Source organism: Nycticebus coucang, chromosome 18 (assembly GCF_027406575.1).
Source record: "Nycticebus coucang isolate mNycCou1 chromosome 18, mNycCou1.pri, whole genome shotgun sequence".
NCBI classification, from domain to species: domain Eukaryota; kingdom Metazoa; phylum Chordata; class Mammalia; order Primates; family Lorisidae; genus Nycticebus; species Nycticebus coucang.
Window position 1 is genome coordinate 78,096,783 of NC_069797.1, and position 12,669 is coordinate 78,109,451.

Here is a 12,669-nt window from a genome sequence, read left to right on the forward strand (position 1 = left end):
TCAGGGAGACAACACCAGGGGAAATGAGAATCTCTAAGAAACTTTAAGTATCTTACTGTTTTGCCTTTTTTTTTTTTTTTTTTTTTTTTGAGGCCTCATGAAACTAGTTACAGTAGTGTTCTGAAATGCTATTGGGTGGGTGACTTATTTTTGTTACTTAAAAACAAACCAATAAAAAACTTCTATTTTCCCTCTTTTATTAATTTCCTTATAGTCTCAGACCAGCATCCTCGAGCGAATCTCTCATCGTGATTTGCGGAAATTTGGCACCCTTGTGTCTGCGGTGATCAGTAAGTCCTGGCCGAGAAATGATGGGGAGGCTGTGGATGACTTGGACGACATTTTAAAGCACCTGCTCACTGGGCCAGATGTGAAGCATCTTTTCAAACTGTATGGTATGTGTGGTGGGGGTAAGGGGTGGGAGAACATAAGCTCAGAGAAATTGGTGTCCTCTTGACTTTGGGGAGCGGCAGTGGGGTGGAATATTTGAGAGGAAACTCAACTGGGCTGGATTGGTGTTTGATGAAGGAGGCAGATTGGACAGAGAGGTCCAGGGAGGCTCAGGTGTCTTGCATCGTAAATGCCCTGTAATAACTAGGACTAAAAGCCACTGCTCACTGAGTGCCTACTGTACATACCAACTGCCGTGCTGACACTGGGCCCTTGAAACAGTCTTTTCTTTTTTTTTTTTTTTGGCCGGGGCTGGGTTTGAACCCGCCACCTCTGGCATATGGGACCGGTGCCCCACTCCTTGAGCCACAGGCGCCACCCAAATGTATGTTTACTTTTTTTTTTTTCCGTAGAGACAGAGTCTTACTTTATGGCCCTCGGTAGAGTGCTGTGGCCTCACACAGCTCACAGCAACCTCCAACTCCTGGGCTTAAGCAATTCTCTTGCCTCAGCCTCCCGAGTAGCTGGGACTACAGGCGCCCACCACAACGCCCGGCTATTTTTTGGTTGCAGTTTGGCCAGGGCTGGGTTTCAACCTGCCACCCTCGGTATATGGGGCCGGTGCCTTACTGACTGAGCCACAGGCGCCACCCGAAACAGTCTTTTCTAAGTGGCCTTGTTAAGGCCTCCAGTTTCTAGAGGAGGAAACAGCTGTCGAATGCAATGTTGGTCCGCGAGGTCTCAAGGATTAAGTGTTAAGGACTTAAAATCCAGACCCAGGTGTGTTTTGCTCTCAAACCACTCCTTGTTGTGTGGAGATCAGTGAAGAATGTCCAGCCCCACACTGACCTAACAGACAGTGAAGGGCTGTGCTGCCTGATCCTCCCACCCGCCCCACGCCCCAAGTATTTTGTGATCAAAGAGAGAGAGAGACATACTGGTCTAAAAATGTTACATTCAGTTCTGTAAGACTGTAGACAGATCTTTTAGTGGGAAAGCATTGCATTTGGAACTAAAACTCCCAGGTTTAGATAACTGTGTGTCTCAGTTTCACCAGATAACTGGGACAGCCAAAAAAGAAAAAAATTGCTGAGCACCTTATGTGTCTGGGTAGTTGTGGGTAAAAGGAGTTCACTGATGGGGACTGTGGCCTGTGTTAAGTCAGCACTCCTCACCTGAAAAGATTATTTCTGTGGTTTTTAAATTAATAAACTTTCGTAGAGCAGTTTTAGGGTTAAAGAAAAATCAAACAAAGTACAGAGTTCTCCTACCCCAGCTCCCACAGGCAGTGCCCTGTTTTTAACAGGCTGCGTTGGCTTGGTGCACTTTTCAGCACTGACGCACCTCTGCTGACACGTTATGATTAACTTGAAGTCCGAGGTTCACATTAATGTTCACTCTTGGTGTTGTGCGTTCTGTGGGTTTGGACACACGTGCCCTGATGTGTCTGTCATTGCAGCACCACGCAGAGCCGTGTCCCTGCCCTGCAAATCCCCTGTGGCCTGCCACCCTACTCCCTCCCCTGGGCCCCCCCCACTCCCTCCCGCTTCACTCCTTCCCCTGTGGCCCCATGGCCCCACTCCCTACCCTGTGGCCCCACCCACCCACTCCCTCCCCTGTGCACCTGCCCCCTTGACTCCCTCCCCTGTGGCCCCGCCCCCAACTCCCTCCCCTGGGCCCCGCCCCTCCAACGCCCTCCCATGAGCCCCGCCCCCGACTCCCTCCCCTGTGGCCCCGCCCCCAACTCCCTCCCCTGAGCCCCGCCCCCAACTCGCTCCTGCTTTACTCCCTCCTCTGTGGCCCCACCTCTCCACTTCCTCCCCCGTGGCCCCGCCCCCTTGACGCCTTCCCCATGTAGCCCCGCCCCCCCCACTTCTGGGCCCCGCCCCTCAACTCCCTCCTGGCCCCCCCGCTGCCCACTGCCCAACTTTCTCCCCTGTAGTCTTTTACAGAATGCCCTGTAGTGGAATCTATGTAAGTGGCCTTTCCAGCTGCATTTAGGGGTCCTTCATGTCTTTGCATGGCTTGGTAGGTCTTTTTTTCGGGGGTGGGGTGGGGTGACAGAGCCTCACTCTATGCCCTGGCTGGAATACAGTGGTGAGATCATAACTCCTCATAACCTTGAACTCCTAGGCTCAAGCACTTTTCCTGCCTCAGCCTCCCTAGTAGCTGGGACTGCAGGTGCAAGCCAGCATGCCTGGCTAATTTTTAAAAGTGTATTTTGTAGAGATGGGGTCTTGCTATGTTGCAGTAAGTTTGAGAACAGGCTGGTCTTAAACTCCTGGCCTCAAGTGATCCTCCTGCCTCAGCCTCCTGAGAAGCTAGGATGATAAGCATGCGCCATCATGCTCGGCTATTTTTTAAATTTGTGGAGATGGGATTTCATCACTGGTCTCAAACTCCTGGCCCCAAGTGACCCTCTCTCCTTGGTCTCTGAAAGCACTGTGATCATAGGCGTGAGCCCCCCTGAGCAGTAACATCCCATTGTCTGGATGGGCAAGAGTTGGCTTATCCACTCGCCTACTGAAGGATGTCTTGGTTACTTCTAAATTTTTGCAATTGTTAATAAGAGTAAAGCTTTACTGTTATTAACAATTGCAAAAATTTAGAAGTAACCAAGACATCTTTGGTGTGTGTGTGTATATACATATATATGTGTGTGTGTATACACACATATTTTTTGTTTGTTTTCAAGACAGTCTCACTCTGTCACCCTGGGTAGAGTGCCATGGTGTCAAGGCTCACAGCAACTTCAAACTCTCAGGCCGAAATGACCCTCTTGCCTCAGCCTCCCGAGTAGCTGGGAGTATAGGTGCCTGCCACAACACTCAGCTAGTTTTTGTGTTATTTTTAGTAGCAAAGGGGTCTCATGTTTGCTCAGGCTGGTCTCAAACCCGTAAGCTCAAGCAGTCTACCTGCCTCGGCCTCCCAGAGTGCTGGAATGGCAGGCATGAGCCACCGTGCTTGGCCTATATTTGTTTTTACTGGTAGAGATGTGCTTAGTAACTTCTCCTAATACTGTATGACTCTAATTACAGAAATCTTCTAGTGTTTAAATGAAGCATGTTTAAAAATTCTGCCCTCTCAATTGATCCCCAAATTCACATCCCAAGTTCTGTGAGACAGCTAAGACACGCAGAGTGTGATGTTGCCACACTGGTGTCTGTGTGCTGTACAAGTGGCCCCGTGAGCCCGTCTTGTTGTTCATTCTCTGCTGAGAGTGACTGCACCCGTTCTGCTGCTGTGAATCTGCTCAAAACGGGGGATTTTAAAGATTATGTGCAGTTTAAGAAATATATTCAGGGGAGGCGCCTGTGGCTCAGTCAGTAAGGTGCCGGCCCCATATACCGAGGGTGGCGGGTTCAAACCCGGCCCCGGCTGAACTGCCACCAAAAAATAGCCGGGCGTTGTGGCAGGCACCTGTAGTCCCAGCTACTTGGGAGGATGAGGCAAGAGAATCGCTTAAGCCCAGGAGTCGGAGGTTGCTGTGAGCTGTATGATGCCATGGCACTCTACCGAGGGCCATAAAGTGAAACTCTGTCTCTACAAAAAAAAAAAAAAGAAATATATTCAGTATACTGAAGGGGGCAGTTTTAAAAACCTAAGAGAGGTGGTTCTTCTGGCTGGTTCTGACCACTGGGGGAGTCATTTTTATAAACAAGAAGTCATCCAGGAGATGAGTTTGGGTGGGCACAGAGCCAAGGTGGTGGTGGGCACATCTGGACGTGCTGACCGACTCTGGCTTGTTTTTATAGACATTGGGGCAAAACGAGGTTCATGGGAATTCCCACGTTAGCAACAGTGGGGCGAGAGGTGGGAAGTCCACTCTTGTAACTGTTCATAATCCACCAGGATCTGATGAGAAGATATTAGCGAACATGACAGAGGATGGCAAGAAGCTGATGGCCACTGCTGACTCTGTGTTCACAAAAGTTGCTGGCGACCTCGTCAGTGGGGCGGTTTTAGTTGGACAACTGGAGCTGATTATGAAGCACGAGAAACAGTTTCTGGACATCTGGCAACTAAGTAAGTGTCAGTTTGAGGTGCGCATTTGCGGCTGCTGAGGAATTGCAAAGACCAGAGTTGTTTGTGTCTATGTGTGCGCTTTTGTAAAGACGGGATCTTCTTAGCATTTGTAATGAGTGGCTCTTGCCAGTAAGCTGATAGGGATTGGTTTATAAATCTTAGGGAAATCATGAGAAAGTGATAAAATAATGGAAAACCAAGAGCTCCTGCTCTGCTTTTCTTCTGTGCCGCTGAACAGGTGACTTAGCATCCAGTGGTCATATGAGAACAGCCTACATCCTCACAGCAGTGAAGGTGGAGCATGTTCAAAGGCGGGAGAAGACACAGGCTGCCACGGAAAATGGCGTTTATTTGATCTGTTAGGTCACTTTCTTTTTTTTTTTTTTTTTTTGTAGAGACAGAGTCTCACTGTACCGCCCTCGGGTAGAGTGCCGTGGCGTCACACGGCTCACAGCAACCTCTAACTCTTGGGCTTACGCGATTCTCTTGCCTCAGCCTTCCAAGCAGCTGGGACTACAGGCGCCCGCCACAACGCCCGGCTGTTTTTTGGTTGCAGTTTGGCCGGGGCTGGGTTTGAACCCACCACCCTCGGCATATGGGACCAGCGCCCTACTCACTGAGCCACAGGTGCTGCCCTGTTGGGTCACTTTCTTGTGTTGTTTTCCAGAGGAAAAAAGTCTTTCACCCCAGGAGAAAAAATGCAACATGAAGAAAGTTCTGGATTGGAGAAAGAGCGAACTACTTTTCCTGCAGAGAGAGAGAGGATACGTTGATAGCCTCCTGAAGTTGTTTGAGAACGTGAAGCATCTGGTACAAGGTGGTATCAATGCTTAAGAACTGGCACAAACGGGGTGGCATCCGTAGCTCAGTGGGTAGGGTGCCGGCCACGTAACATCGAGGCTGGTGGGTTCGAGCCCAGCCCAGGCCAGCTAGACAGCAATGATAACTACAAAAAAAAAAAAAAAATTCTGGGCGTTGTGGAGGGTGCCTGTAGTCCCAGCTATTGGGAGACTGAGACAAGAGAATCACTTAAGCTCAAGAGTTTGAGGTTGCTGTGAGCTGTGACACCTCAGCACTCTACTGAGGGCGACATAGTGAGATTCTGTCTCAAAAAAAAGAAAAAAGAAAGAACTGGCATAAACAAAGCGGGCTACGGGTGAGAGGAAAACAGTAAAAATGGGCCATGGCAGCAGAGCTGTATTTTGCAGGGAAGGCTTTTTTTTGCTTTTGTGACAGAGTATTGATCTGTTGCCCTGGGTAGGGTGCCGTGGTGTCACAGCTTATAGCAACTTAAAACTCTTGGGCTCAAGAGATCCTCCTGCCTCAGTCTCCCCAGTAGCTAGAACTTCAGGTACCTGCTACAACACCCAGCTAGTTTTTTTATTTTTAGTAGAGATGGGGTCTGCTCTTGCTCAAGCTGGTTTATAACTCCTCAGCTCAAGGGATCCTCCTGCTTCAGCCTCCCAGAGAGCTAGGATCATAGGCATGAGCCACTGTACCCTGCGTGGACAGAAGGCTTCTTAAAAAAATTTTTAACAAAGCTGTATGTATAAGAGAGTAATTTTCACCTGTTTCAGAGTCATCTTTTTGGTGTTTTCTGCCATGTCTGTAAATAACGTGTAAATGTCTCCCAGATTTTCTGGTGTCAGCATTAATCATTGTCATGAAAGATGAGGGCTTAGATCTGTGCTCCGTACACAGAACCTTCCCGTCACCCATGACTCCCTGTTATGTTATAATTTGAGGTGGCTTGAGACTCAGGGTATAAATCATCCTGATTGCGTAAATACACTGTTCACGGGAGAGCCAGGAAATAGACCAGGGTCCCTTTGCATTTCTTACACAATCTGTTTTCTATAGAATTACATTTCTTGTCATTTGCTTTGTCTTCATTGTATTTATTTCTAATTCAACCCCACACTCTACCAACTGCCTGCATTTCCTCTCGAGACAATCGCTTAGGACTTCGAGAAACAGTTTCTCAAAACTGGACTTGATGCGGCCCCCAGGTCTTCTCCCGCCTGCTGGGGACTGCCTCTGCCTCTCCCGGGTCGGCATCCCGTCACATCTCCCTTGCTTGCTGCTTGTCCCTGCCGTGTTTTGTAGGGCATATCTTCTGCCACTTTCCTGCGCCCTTGCGTGCCTCCTCAGGTCTGCCCTCATGCTAGACCAGCCATTTGTGTGTGGAATGTCATCTTCCCTCTGGAAGCTCTGGGGATGTCTCTGTTCCCAGTCACCCAGACTTCCCGGTGCGCCCTGGCTTCATCTGTGGTGTTGGGAGTTAGTAGACAGGTCTTTCTAATCTAGACATCGAAGTCCTGGGAAATCTGAGCTCTGAGAAATTATCTGAAATTATTTAATTATTTTTTTCTCTTGGCCATGGGACCTCGTAGAAGGGTCGTCTGACTTTTATGAATTTTCTCTCCTATTTTCCATCTCTGTTTTTTGCTTTGCTAAGAGAATTCCTTAGAACTTGGTCTTCCAAACTGTTAAATTTTTAATTTCAGCCTTCATGTATACAGAGGGTGCCAAAAAATATAAACATATTTTACCAAAGGATAAAAACTGCATTAAAATGGTAATATTCAGGTGGCGCCTGTAGCTCAAGCGGCTAAGGAGCCAGCCATATACACTAGAGCTGGCGGTTTTGAATCCAGCCTGGGCCTGCCAAACAATGACAACTACAACCAAAAAAAGGCCAGGCGTTGTGGCAGGCGCTTGTAGTCCCAGCTACTTGGGAGGCTGAGGCAAGAGAATTGCTTAGGCCCAGGAGTTGGAGGTTGCTGTGAGCTGTGATGCCTTGGCACTCTACCCAGGGTGATACCTTGAGGCTCTGTCTCAAAAAAAAAAAAAAAGAAAAAATTGTAATATTCAATATATACAGACAACCAAAGATGCGTACAAGTCTCATTTGCTTACTTGTAATTGCATAAGTCAAACGTGACTTGAGCATTATAAATATAATACCGCATGTTTCCTTTCTTACGGTCGTATACATTTTTTTGTTCCCTTTGTACATTTATTTATATTTTTTATTTTTTTAGTTTTTTTGGCTGGGGCCGGGTTTGAACCCACCACCTCCGGTATGTGGCACCAGCGCCCTACTCCTTTGAGCCACAGGCACTGCCCCACCCTCTGTGTATTTAATTTAAAGGGACCCTTTTTCTCTGTGTGACCTTTCCGGCGTCACCAGCCCTGTCCATGGCTGCAGTGGCCCAGCTCTCTGACACGCTCATGCTTCTCCAGAGGCCGTGCATACTTCTGTTTCTTCCACGTGGCTTTCATCTGTTGCTTTGTTTGACTTTCTTCCTATGTCTGGAAATTCTTGTTAGTTTTAATTAACGGAGAGCCCTAATAAATGGGCTTAGAGCTCTGCGGGTCTGAGCTGGGTTCTGGGTGGGGAGCTGCCCTGTGAGCCTGTGTAGCTGGGTGTGTCTTGGGGCCTCCTCTCTTGGGCTGATCAGATGTCCATTCTCTGCCTGGAGCATAAAGGTCAGGTGCCAGGCTTCTGGGAGCCAAGAGGGAGAAGCACAGGCCCAAGCTCTGCATCCCGAGTGTTCAGTGGGGCCGCATGCCGGGATGGAGGAGGGGCCGCCTACCTACTGCGTCACGGCGGGGTGGACATGGCCAACCGTGCGCAGTCCTCCTAGTTTCCAATGACCTGTGCGACCAGCATCTGTGCCTGTGGGGAGCCTGCTGACTCTCAGCCTTCCCCACTGTGGTTTGAGCACTCTGTGTTCTCAGGACCAATGTCGCTTACTGTTGGTACAGCTCGTTTTCAAATTCCCACATTTTGTTGCTGGTCTCTCCTTTTCTGCTCCTCTTCTCATCCTTGTTGGCTTTTGACTTTTTAAAAACCATTGCTGTTCTGTCATTGGAGTGAGATGCAGCGACGCATGTTTCCAAACCGTCGTCTCTACCCAGAGGTAGGACGCTTTCTTTGTTAGGAAGATCGATGACCGAGCCTGAGGAAAGGGCAACCTTTGAATCCTCACTGAGCTGTGTTCACTGGGGCTTCCTTAGACAACTGAGCAGAGTAAATACTGGGAAAGTAAAATAAAAGGTTGTCATCACAGAGCTTTGACTTCTACTGTGTTCTTACTCTTTCTCAAGTGGATGTTGGAGAGATAGCACAGAGACACGCAGAGGACCTCAGCAGCAAGAGATTAAATGAAGCCCTGACAGTGACACCACCCACCACCTCACCCCTGCAAGGCACAACACATTACCATTTGAGCCCCCAAATCCAAGAAATGGCTAAAAACATAGACTTGCTGAAAGACAGCCACACCTTCCAGATCTTCTGGGAAGAAGCTGCAAAGCTGCTGAGTAAGCCTGAAGAAGAATCAGAAGGGCAACTGCTGCAGCTTGAAGAGACTTACGATTATCTGTATCATCCTTGTTACGAGAAGTTTACTCAGTTTTATCGGGATCTGAAATCAGGAGAGGTCACCTTTGCAGAAATTGATGTTATCTTCAAGGACTTCGTGAATAAATACAGCGCACTGCTTACAGAGCTCAAGACCATGTGTTTTGTGCACAGCCAGGTCCAAAGGGATTGGATCCTGGAGCGAGTCGAGCAGATCAAGGAATACCATAACCTGCACCAGGCTGTCCACTCAGCCAAGGTCATCTTGAAGGTCAAAGAGGTTCTGGGACTGACCGGTGACTTCAGTGTCCTTCACACTTTATTACACTTTGTGAGTTATTTGCTGGGGACTCTGGGGTGGGGGTGGGGGTGGGGGTGGGCCCCTCCCCCTCCCACAGCCTCCTGGAGAGGTGCCGGCTTCTGGCTCTAAATGCTGCAGGGGGTGACTAGCAGCTCCCTCCAGGGTTCCTGCTCGTGTTGTGCTTAAGGCCTAAAGGTGCTACAGGATTCACTTTCACCTTCACACTCACTCGCTCAGGTCAGTGTGAAGATCAAGAATTCAGGAAGGGGCAGCAATCCTTTTTTAGTACAGTCCTCTTTAGGTTACTCTGCTGGCTAGCCAGTCGTATCTCCTAGTGCTGCCGAGAAGCAGTGAATGACAAGTTGTTTCTGTCAGAGTTAAGCAGTGAGTCAGTCTTTTGCTTTCTGTTTTTAGGTGAGCGTTTATAAGGTATGTATGCCTCTGTGAGAGTACAGACCAGTATGACAGTGATTAAAGGTTAGCACGAAAGTTTGGAATCAGACACACACTCAAATCCCAGCAGTGTGTCTCTGAGCCAATGACCACCGTGGGCCTATTTCTTTGTTGATGAAGCAGAAAGGATAACAGGCAGCGGGTAGGGTACTGTGAGGAATGGGTCTTAACATTCGCGTTGAGTGTCAGCGGTGTCAGGTACAGAGAAACAGGTGAACCCCTGCGGCAGCCACAGGTCCAGGACCCCGGGGAGGGATGGGCTGTCGGATCAATGGTGCTGGTGCTCACAGACTCTGGGTTTGCACGCAACGACTCCAGTCCACACTAGAGCTTTGCCTTGCAGACTGAGAACTTCAATGACTTTCGCCATGAGAAACTGGTCCTGATCAGCCAGCAGTTTATCCAAGCCAAGAAGTGGCTGCAGGGCATCAGCCCGGAGCGGTGCCGATGTCTGGAGGCACTGACCTTGAGGAAGGAGTTCATCAGCTGGGTGCAGGAAGCGCTGGAAGGTAGACTCCAGGGGTCCTGCAGGGGGTTTCCAGGTGGTTCTCTGTGTGGTGTCCCTAGACTTTGGGAAGTGCACCCCCTTGGTCACATGTGTGTTCTTCAGGTAGAGAGTCACTGTGGCTTGCTGATGCTGGTCAAGTCATTTTCTTAAAAATCTGTGCCCTTCAGCTTTTCCTTTGGGTTGAACAAAGAGAGCTCTTGCCCATGGAGAGACTGTGTCCCATCATCTGCATTAATGCTGTATATTTACAGCAGCCTTCCTAGTTCTGTAGCTTAGGAGCCTTTGACAGTGTTCAGAGGAGGGAAGGAGAGGGAGGAAAGACGGGCAGGTGGACGCTGGTGTCAGGTTGGCGCGGGGGGGAGTCAGAGTCTGTTCTGGCTCTTTGTCATTTTCTTTGTATTGAGACAGGGTCTCAGTCTGTGGCCCAGGTTGGAGGAGAGTGGGCTACTCATAACTCATTGTAGCCTACAGTGCCTGGCTCATGCCACCTTCCTGCCTCAGCCTCCCCAGTGCTGGGATTAGAGGTGTGAGCCACCCACACCTGGCCTCTTTGGTCTGGTTTGATCAGTTTGATGCACCTCCTTTGATTAATAATTAGCTCAAGAATTATCTTTTTTTTTTTTCTGAGACAGAGTCTTACTATGTCTTCCTCAGTAGAGTGCTGTGGCATCATAGCTCACAGCAACCTTGATCTCCTGGGCTTAAGCAATTCTCTCGCCTCAGCTTCCCAAGGAGCTGGGACTATAGGTGCCTGCCACAACGCCCAGCTATTTTTTTGTGCAGTTGTCGTTGTTTAGCTGGCCCGGGTCAGGTTCAAACCCGCCAGCCTTGGTGCATGTGGCTGGCACCGTAACCACTGTGCTACGGGTGCCGAGTCTAGTTCAGTTTTTTTTTTTTTCTCTTAGTTTTTTATAGTTAATTGTCAACATATTATTTATCAGCTGAGCCTCAGTTTCTTTTGTTTAGATGGTAATGTGTGGATTGAAGGAGATGAGGTCCGCAGAAGCCCAGCGCAGGGCCTGGGACACCGCTCTTCAGGAAAGGTTGGGTAGTGGTCGCTGGTGTGTGGATATGCTGTGAAAGACTAAGTGCCCTAGATCCCTTTTATTTATTTATTTATTTATTTATTTATTTATTTATTTATGTTTTGAGCTAGGGTCCTGCTCTGTTACCTGGGCTGGAGTGCAATGGCATCATCATAGCTCATTACAGCCTTGAACTCCCCAGCCTCAAGCAACCCTCCCCCCAGCCTCCTGAGTAGCCAGGACTACAGGCCTGCCACCATACACCTAGATTCTTATTGAAAGCAGAAAGCAAATAAAACCTTAAAACTTCATTGAACATCTATTTATAGCATCACTAAAGATTCCTGTCCAGGACGGAGCCTTGTGCCCTCATGGAAAGGCCCCGTGCTGCCCTCTCCTCTCCTCTCCTCCCAGGCATCACGGAGCTGAAGGTGTTTGTGGACCTGGCCTCCATCTCGGCGGGCGAAAATGACATCGATGTGGACCGGGTGGCCTGCTTCCACGACGCCGTGCAGGGCTATGCCCCCCTGCTGTATAAGCTGGACTCGAAAGCAGGTTTCCTTGTGTTTATGGAACATCTGGAAGACCTGTGGAAGGCTCTGGACAGTGACCAGCACCTGCCTACTAAACTGGTAAGTCTTCTGGCTGCAAAGCAGGTAAATGAAGCGCTGCGTTAGCCGCAGTAGGAAAAGCAGGTGGGGCACACCAGTACAGCATAGACTTGTACACACCCCTGAAAGTAATGTGAGAAAAGTTTTTCAGGGCCAGGTGCCGTAGCTCGCGCCTGTAATCCCAGCATTGTGGAAGGCCAAGGCAGGCGGATCACTTGAGCTGACGCGGTCCAGACCAGCCTGAGCTAGAGCCAGAGAGATCCTGTCTCTAAAAATAGCTGGGCGTTGTGGAGGGCACCTATAGTTCCAGCTCCTCCAGAGGCTGAGCCCAGGGGTTGGAGGTTGCTGTGAGCTGTGATGCCACGGCACTCTACTGAGGGCAACAAAGTGAGACTCTGTCTCAAAATAAATAAATAAATAGAAAGTTTTTCTTTATAAATGGAAATTCGTTATCCATCCTATTGTCCGAAAATGGGATACAAAATTACATTATAGGCAAGAATAAACTATGGTACAAACAATGGAAAAATACTAAAAGAAAATATGCAAAAATGATGCCTATATTTTTCTCTGAATGGTAATAATTATCTCAAATTTTATTCTGTCACTTTTGAGTATTTTCCAGAATTAATACAGATTATTTTTTATGAGAAAAAAATGAACAGTTAAGTTTAAATAAAATTCCTGTACCAGGGTCAGAGTTGACTGTGTCCAGGTGCCCAGGGCGCTCAGGATAGCTGGCCCCTCCACTGGAGGGGGGAGGATGTGACAGAGGCACGAGGAGATGGAGCTGTCCTCGTCCTCCCGCCAGAAGCCCACACTGCCAAACGTCCCTGGTGCAATTTTTCCTTACTTATTCTGATTACACTCAGGGACCCCAAAAGCACTAACACTCAGTACTCCCCGGCCCTGTGACAGCCACTGTCCCTCCTGGCAGGGCTCCTAGAGTGGACAGCTAGGCTAGACCTGTGGCTGCTAACCCTCAT

The 12,669-nt window shown here is 48.9% G+C and overlaps 1 protein-coding gene across 6 annotated transcripts in view; it reads left to right on the forward strand.

Annotated features, from left to right (window-relative positions):
* Window positions 1–12,669, forward strand: part of RNF213 (ring finger protein 213) — a 120,767-nt gene that overhangs the window by 51,216 nt on the left and 56,882 nt on the right. For all 6 annotated transcript variants that reach the window (XM_053570645.1, XM_053570644.1, XM_053570646.1 and 3 more), the window contains 6 exons: window positions 215–395; window positions 4,243–4,416; window positions 5,084–5,233; window positions 8,530–9,116; window positions 9,883–10,048; window positions 11,487–11,704. In XM_053570645.1, the coding sequence (XP_053426620.1) occupies window positions 215–395; window positions 4,243–4,416; window positions 5,084–5,233; window positions 8,530–9,116; window positions 9,883–10,048; window positions 11,487–11,704 (1,476 nt within the window). The remainder of the gene's footprint in view (window positions 1–214; window positions 396–4,242; window positions 4,417–5,083; window positions 5,234–8,529; window positions 9,117–9,882; window positions 10,049–11,486; window positions 11,705–12,669) is intronic.